A 9205-nucleotide genomic window follows, 5' to 3' on the forward strand; every position below is an offset into this window, starting at 1 on the left:
AAAAACTCTTGTTACTTAATGCGTGAGATATTGAACATAAATACCTACTATATAAATTATGTTTTAATTGTCAAAATATATACTGTGTAAAAATGTAATTTGATAATTGTTTTATTATTAAAAAAATTCTCAGAAAACATTTAGCAAGCCTTTACATTTAAAATATTTGACGCGCCAATAATTATTTAAATTAAATTACTTGTGATAAACAATAATTGCCTATATGAGATAAAAGTAATTGGAATACATAAACATCGATGTAATTATTCATCGATGACTGACGAAATGGAGATGGATTTAAATATATTTTTAAAAACACATGTGTTTATGGTTACATTACACAGATAACATATATCTACTTTAATAGTAATTTTAACATATTTTACAACCCTATTGTTCAAACGAAGGGCCTACATAAAGCCTACTACAATATTCTCCACGGCCAAGCCAGAGCGTAAATGATTCGTAATCCTATGTTACGCTAAATTAATTATATATTATCTACCTTCTAGCTTTATGTTGGAGTTGGTCGTGTAAGAACCATTAATTTTATTTCAATTCAGATTGACCTTGACTCTATAGCCTAGATACTTTCCACTAGCAATCATAATAAAGAGTAATTTGAAAATGACTTGTTATTATTTTGAATAGGTACAGCGCTTAACCAAAATTCGAATATTTTTTATAATATTTAAGTTATTAAAAATATGTGTAGAAGAAACTAAAATATTTAAGAAACGTAACTGATAGTTAAAAAATTCAAAAATAAAATATGGTAATATTTAATTTCGCAAGACAATTAACTGACAAGGAAAAGTTATCTATTGTATTTGTTATCTATATCAATGTTGTCTTCTATAAAAAATATTATATTACATAACCAAAAAAAAATAGTCTCCTCAATTTTGTCAATGAATGTACTACAAAAACAAAAAAAAAATGCTAACATATAATGCACCAATCAAGTTTTAAAATAAACAAACAAGGGTGAAGTCGGTGTCGAGTGTTAATTGGTAACTTACATTTAATGAGGACGACCGAGTCGTGGGGCTCGCACTGCACCTGGGTGGCGTTCATGGCCAGCAGCCCGCCGCTGCCGACCCCGCCACCCGCTCCGCTTGCCTCTCTGTATAAGAAATAACAATTAGTTTCTTTGACATGTTATTACAGTACGGTTGACAAGTCTTGGCCGCTCTGAAGTTAGCTGTAGATGGCTGCCCAGATTAGATTTTTTGGGATTTTTCTTACTTTTGATTACATTCTCGAGTAAACATTGCTCAGAAAACTTAACTTCAGGGCAGCCACGATTCGTCGACCATACTATACAAAATATATCATTACATTCATAATTCTGTGCTTTACACTACTTATAAGTTGCAATTTTTATGTTTATAATGAGCGTTTTATGTTTTAATTATATAAATGAAATAACCTATCATAAAAATATGATTTTATATTGTGTATTTTTAATTATTGTAGTTACATAATCATTAAATAAAGAAAAAAAATACGAATTTTATTTGTATAATGTATAAGTGCATTGACTTAATTGTTTCAATTATATAATATTAAATATAAAATACATTTTAGTTTGTGCATAATTGTAAATTTTCAAATGTTCTTTTCTCTTCGTTTTTACATAACTTAATGGCACTTTTTTACGATGAAATAACGGAAAATAACGATTCGTGGAGTCATCGTGTCCATTTCCTTCCCATGCCCATTCTTTACCAAATCAAATTCAAAATAATTCAAGAGCTAAGGTGGTAAGATCTTTTAGCAAAATATAGAGAGATATTGCTGTTACTTCTTGTCTCTACACATTAACATTCAGTCAAATCAGTTTGTTGTTAAGTTTAAAGTTGTACAAGATATTTGTTTCTCATGGAATTGGAATTTTTAGCAGTATTACATGCTTTAATGTTCGAGAGTAAAGATAAATATTTGGTCAGGATGATATCTCCCTCTCGTCTGGATCTATTAGTTATAGCTATTGAATAATAAGTTTAAAATTAGTTTTTAACAAGCTTAATTTGTATGGAAAGGAAATAATAAATATTTGTTATAGTTGATTCCAAAAATGTGATTACAAAATATTGTACAAACAAGAATGAAGCAAAATATCCTCAGGTGGTTCAGGCACATTGAAAGGATGTGTGTTGAAAGTATAGTAAAAATATATATGATGCAAGAGTAAGAGAGGTAGGCTGAGACCTCAGTCGACCTTCAAAATCGATAATACTGCAGCAAGGTCAAATAAAATTACTCGCCAGACATAATAAAGAGGTCCCCTCGAGGGGCATATGAGAGGTTTATGAGAGTAAACAATTCAAAAGAGGTATGGAATGGTAGCTCTGTTTACAAGAGTAATGCAAAAACTATATGATCAACAAATATTCTTTGTCAACTAGCTAGTATGCTATCAGTGATAATGAAGATATAACAATTGTTCAGGACAGAGTGCAGCATGTAATAAAACAATGCCATCATGACAAATGTATCCATAACAAAATTTACAATGCACCAAACAGTATACACATATAAAATAAACATTGTCTATTATACTTTAAATGAGCTGACCGATTGTTAATACTACATACTTTAATATTTATTTTGCATTTTAATATGATTTAATTTAAATTATTCATTATGTTTATAATATGATAAAATAAATAATAAATCTACTTCATAAATAAAAAAACTTTATTCTAGAAGGTTATTTATTATGCAATTATTTTTTTTTCACTACAATTCATTGAAAAGCTAGATTAATTTATTATTAACATTAATCATATTTACTTTATAACAATGTCTTCTATAAATCTTCCAACTGTCAAAAGAGATGTTGCAGAATTTTCAATGTCTTGATTCAATTTGATTGTATTATAACAATTTTGAAAATTATTTGCATTAACCTAATGTCACATTTTGTCTTCAAGAGTAGGGAAATGAAAACAATTCCTTTGCCTGAGTGGAGATTGAACCAGTACAGTCAGATACTCTCCTACTACTCTCCTCTCATTGAACCACAATGGCTTTATAGAAATCATCACAAAAAAATAAAATATTAAATGAGCCTTATCCTACTTCCATTAGGAGTTCTTAAAGACTTATACATAATTCTAACCAGCTGGTTTTTAAAAGTTTGGAAATTCTATTTCTACTATTAAAATCGGAGTCATATCAAAAGTTAAGTCATAATACAAAATATCTTTCTTTCATCTTTTAAATATACTCAATATATTTATATCGAACAGTGGTAAATGATAAGATTAAAGAATCAAAACCTATTTATTCAATCTCTATTTATTCTGTTAACTGGTAGAGATGTTATAAAAAATGAAAATATTTTGTGACTCATAGCACAGTCCAGAATATTCCAACACGTTTCTGTGTGAATGTTGAACATATAAATTGTTTTGTATACAATATTTCACATCTGTATATTGTTTATTCACTTTCAGAGGTTGTCTTCTCATACTGTTTTATTTTATCAAAACATAACAGTATAATAACAATATGGTGAAAACAATAAACAATGCTATGGTATTCTTCATTCCTGATAGTAAATAGGTCATGCATACATTATAAAGAATATATTATGTAATAAAACAATAATTATCCTTTGTTTATCCTGACTGTAAACATAATGGTTATGGGTTCCATCTCACTTGGGGATTTTTTTTTCATTTCTCCTCTTTACTAAGAGGGGGAATGGTTGTTTTTCTAGGTAGTCCTTGCTCATGCTTGCATGTTCATAAAAACCATTTTCTTAATCCATTCCTAAGATTCATTATTTGTGTTTTACATTTTTATAAAACAATAATTTCAAAATATTATACCTATATAAAAAAGTTTTCTGTTGCTGTTCTGTTTTCTGTGTCAATTGTAATATAAACATATAATTTATGATTTTTTATTATATTATATAAAATATTGTAGTTGACATTGAACTAAATTTTTATGAATTATGATTTAAATATATTTTAACAACTATTTTATAGCACTAAAATATTTTTATTAAATTTATATGGCTATATTTATGCTCCTTTTAAAGTTCACAGTGATTTATTTAAGGATTTTTGAAAGTAATATGTCATACATCTGAATATCAATAAAAGGGTTATCTTTTTATTTGTAATGAATAGACCGACATTTGACACCGCAAAAGCTAGTCATTGGTTCACATCGTTTTCAGAATTTTAGGTCAAAGTACGATGAACTTGAGAGCGCTTTACTCACCGTAAAATGCTTATTGCCGGCACTTGCTTCCCTATGGAATGCGTGCAGGCAGGGCCCGCATTCGCTAGGAAAGCATTACCCACTGTTTTATGCACGTTTGGAAAGTTTCCTCAACGGAAACCGGCCACGACAACAATCACTGATTACACTGCTGGGTTCACAGGCTAGCAGCCTGACAGGAACGTACCAAAATAGCACCACTCTTGTTTTATTCACTGTTACAGACAAAAGACACTGGTATCCAAGTAACAACTCCGTATAGCGACACAAGTTAGGAACGTCCGTTTCGTTATGTTTTCAGTCAGTCCATTACACAATTGCATCTGTGATTGATCTTTTTTTCACACGCGTATTTACAGAAACTCGTTTCTGTTGGTTGAACGAAAGAAAATAAAGAATGAAGCGTCAATCTCACTACGATAGCCGAAAAACACAAGCGAGCGAGACAAACGCGCAGCTGGCTCGCCGTCGCCTCTCGCCGCGGCGTGCGGGGCGCGGCGGGTGGGGGACGCGTCCCGGCTGCCCCCCAACCTTCCTGCTTCGTCTCGCAACTCATATTTTCATTATTACGTTACGTTCATTTCATTTATTTAAGCCGCATTCGTTCACCACTTCATTGCCCGACTGCATTATAGAGAACCATCCTGATATTATATAATATCTGAAATATATATCTTAACTTAAAATATTTTGATGTAATTCACTTTAATCCCTGAATTAGAACATAATTATTTATTTAGTAATTAGGTAACACTTTTATTAATTTTTAATAATCATAATATGTATATAAATCTCAACTTTTGGAGTTGCATTTAGTTTAGAAATTAAATAGTAGGGTAGTTGTGGACTATGGTTTATACATTTTTTTAATTAATTATCTGCGTAAATAATAATAGCCCTAAGGCACACTTCAACTTTTTACATTTTTTTAAATATACTAAAAAGGAGTTATTTTATACATGTTTACGCTTTTTATGGCATTTTACTTTCTTGAAACCTTGAGAAAGTCAATTATTGACAATCTATCACGTTTCTCCACTCTGAGGAACCTCTGACAATCCCTGTAATTATGTTTATTTTGCCGCCAATGTGTATATGCTGGAATTCTTGGTTGCGGGGAAAGTGTTAGTGAGATGATATGATAACGTATTTCTTAAATTACAAAGTGAAAAACAATATGAAAACTTAATAATTTACTTTAATATTTATATACAGATTGCAATAAACTTGCTATTTTCAGTTCACACCTGCAGGCCATTAAGGTTTACGCATTTACAAATCAGATAAAAACATCTGCTTCTGTTTTTGCTTCACTACGAATTTGACTAGTCTACCCTATTTACAAAACGGAAACGGGGTGCAGTTGGGTGTGTCCTTGAGAGAACGAATTGAACCGGAAATATCTATTGAGTATTATTGTTTTATTTTCAATAATATAGTATCTGATGCCGTTTATTCATAAGGGCTTTATATAAATGTTTTCATATGTCTCTCTCAGATTATTTACGTACCTACGAAATAAGTTAGCTACAGCAGTGTCTAAGTAAAAATAATACCTAAACGTACACATTTTGTGAACTTACAATACAAACGGATATCCTTTCTATTTATGTCCAAGGCAAATGCAAATGAAGTAGCAAGCACCCCGCATAGTTCGGTCGTAATATTTCGTCTCTTTGTCATCGTTTCTGTTGCTAATAATAGATGTAGCTGGTTAGCTACTGAAGTGTACTAGAATTATGGAAGCCACGAATCAAACTATGAATGTTAAATCCAAAGACCTAGTCATGCCTCACGAATTATATTAAGGATCCTTAAACTAATATATTAGGTGTAAGTTAGAAGTAATTCTATAATATGGTAGAAGTAATTCTATAATATGAATTTCTTTCTCAAAATGGATTATTTACAAAGTAGAATTGTTTATTTTTACCGTATATGCAGCATGTGGCACATCGGGCATGTCCCGAGCTTTTTGCTCAAAATAACGCGTCCTCCTGGCGACTTCCGTCGATACTCGGCTCGCTACCGACAGTCGTTCGTGCGTGCGTTTTACCATAATTGTACGACGTACGTCAATTATTTATATTATTTTTTGTTTATTAGTATTAAAAGTTTCTTTATCGGTGCAAAATTGTCAATTTTCTTTGATATTAAATACTACAATTATTATTGGTGTTGTTTATAGTATGACTTAAAGATATTTGCTTCAGGAACTGCTTATAATGTTATATTGCCAGAGTTTGGATAGCTAAAGTGCGCAAATTTATTCCGACAGATAATAGACTTCATAGAGATTTATAGGAAATTAAAAAAAAATATAAAAAATAATATGATTATGCTAAAAACTATAATTTTAGTTATTATTTAAAAAAACGTAAAAAAATCTTCGTAAAATTTCTTTCTAAGTTTATTAACAATAGAATGTAAGCATTATTTAATATTATAAAATTAGAATATATTCTCATAATTGTCCCCTTTAATTTTAATATATGGAAAAAGATAAAAAAAAATAGATTACGTGAATATAATGGAAATATACCTATATGTAGTATTTGTTATATTTTTTACAAGTCCATTGTCCGAGTTTTTAGGTTGATGATGAGTTATCAAAATCTTGAGAGTCGGTGCTTTTATTTAATTTTGAACGTCAATTGAAGATTTACCTTGGAAAATAACAGAGCATTGTGAAGTTACCAGATGAGATATTGCCATGAATTGCTTCATAATTTGGATAGAAGTAAATATAAATTACTTTTATTAATTTATATATTAATATATTTTTTTACTTTAAGCTTTAATAAAGACCAAAAGCTATAAGTAAATTTTGTTAGCGGTAATTCAACGTCCACAACTGTCCACAGCTACGCCGGAGTACCACTAATTCAATTGATTTCATTCAGTCGTCTCATGCCGGATATTTTCCGAATCATTCAACCAATTAAAGAGGCATTAGCGAATTGAATAGCCCCAATGCATTGTTGTTGATCGTGATGCTACGGACCATTTAGCCCTATCAGTGATAGGTCAATGCCCTTATACTTTCCAGTTCCACACATGTTATCTTTTATAAAATCCCACACTTATCTTACGAGATTGATATTTTTTTTATAGGTGCGCTCGATAACCTATTTATATAAAGTTATCAATATTTTGTCAACTAAATTGTAACGATAAATGTTGGTTATAGCTTCGATTTGTTATAATTTAGCTCAATTGAGTTATTTAGTCCAATTAAACCATTAATTTTATCATTTAGGAAATGAAATATTAAATAAAAGTTATAATATTAATTTTAACTACACCAATTATAAATATGTAAAAAGGTTAAATAGAAATATTACTATTAACTTAATGAATATATGCAAAATATACAAGGACAGTCAAAAACCGTTAACATTGTCGGTTAATTTAAATAATTGACGGTTTAATTGTTTTAATTATATATAAATGTTAAAGTAACGATGTCTTCATTAATTTGCTTGAGTAAATGCTTAATGAACGTGTACAACGGCGTTATATCTTCCTTATCAATCTTTTAATGTTAATACGAATACCTTGTCAGGTTCTTAGTAGTAAGTAATTATTCGAGTCATTTCTTTTGTAATAATCGATGGTGAATCGACTGGATGTAGTGCTGTTAAAGTAACATTTTTTACTAATTGAGTTAATTAAGCTAAATGAGTAATGAAACAACAGTATGTATTAACTTGTATAGATTAAAGTAAAATATTTTGTATTTTGGGTATTTCTTTAATTTTTTAGGTGACACATCACTACGTTTTTAAGTTAACGAATATTATTTTATTACGACTGCAGAGGTAGAGCCAAGATCTAGATATTTTGTAGGCAAAGGTTCGATTAAGCTATATTAATAATTATTTTAACTGTCTATCACGCCTTTCTTCTGCCATACCAATGTTTTCCTATCATATTTCATCGTTTATACCAGCTCTGATTTTGAAACACGTAAGCTGTGCTGATGCTCCTCCGTCTCGTCTGCATAAGGTGCCGTCAATTTTACTACCACCGGCAATACAGCTATTATTATTTTCCTTCTCTACTAAACATATTTGTTAGATATACCACTCCATTCACTTGCTATAGTATCGTTCCATTTACATAGATCTTGCGTTTCGTTTTTTTCTTTATCACTTTCAAATATCACATTTTTATTATTTCATTTAGGTACATTAAAAGTAATTGAATTTTCTAATATTTCATAAAGAAGAAACAAAATGAAGTAAATTCAGTATAAATGTATAATGTTAGTTACATTAATTAAATCTACTAGTATAGTTAATATTTCTCATAGTGCCATACCCACAGCCTATGGGTTTTGGATTATATAACCACCGTGACTGATTCCGTATTAAATTTTATTTTCTCCGTTAACTCGTTGACAACATAACATTATTCATAATTGGTTGGCTATTAACTATTATTTATGGGCAGCAAAAGGTCTTTTACATTGTCGTAGGCGGCTTCTTACGCAACGGGTCACGATAACTCTAAAGAGTAATTTTCTCGTCTTTAATTCGTTTTCATTATCGATTCCTATCTCGTAACTATAATAATATGCATAGAAAAAAATAAAAGCAATTTGTGAGCTTAATTGAAGTAGAAATATGTACTTACGTATATATTTACAGAGCCTAAAACATAATTAATATATCAACACTCGATTAAACGATATACATCAGTGAAACGTGAAATGTTGTTAAATAACATCTTATATTACTTTCCAATCTTAACATACTATACGTGATATCGCCTTTTTAAGTTTGAAGCTATAACTTTTAAAGATAATATAGTATGTCTACTTATTACGTAATTAAAACAAAGAGTTTTAAAATCATCTAAATCCATGTAAGTAAGTCGTGCTGGTGTAATCCGCATGATTAGGCACAAAGAAAAATTATATAGTCGCTTGCTTTCTTTATCCACAAAAGGCGAAGCGATT

The 9205-nt window shown here is 30.0% G+C and overlaps 1 protein-coding gene across 2 annotated transcripts in view; it reads right to left on the bottom strand.

The window, feature by feature from the left end:
• Positions 1-4717, bottom strand: part of LOC146533922 (rho guanine nucleotide exchange factor 10) — a 31840-nt gene extending 27123 nt beyond the window's left edge. For both annotated transcript variants that reach the window (XM_085195312.1, XM_085195311.1), the window contains exons 1-2: positions 4243-4717; positions 1023-1126 (exon numbers count right to left, since the gene is read on the bottom strand). In XM_085195312.1, coding sequence (XP_085051438.1) covers positions 1023-1077 — 55 coding nt within the window. In that variant the 5' untranslated portion in view covers positions 1078-1126; positions 4243-4717. The remainder of the gene's footprint in view (positions 1-1022; positions 1127-4242) is intronic.
• Positions 4718-9205: the final 4488 nt, after the last annotated feature.

The sequence above is a fragment of the Heliconius melpomene genome, chromosome 12, assembly GCF_056956725.1.
Source record: "Heliconius melpomene rosina isolate 202511_hmr_F chromosome 12, ASM5695672v1, whole genome shotgun sequence".
Classification (NCBI taxonomy): Eukaryota; Metazoa; Arthropoda; class Insecta; order Lepidoptera; family Nymphalidae; genus Heliconius; species Heliconius melpomene.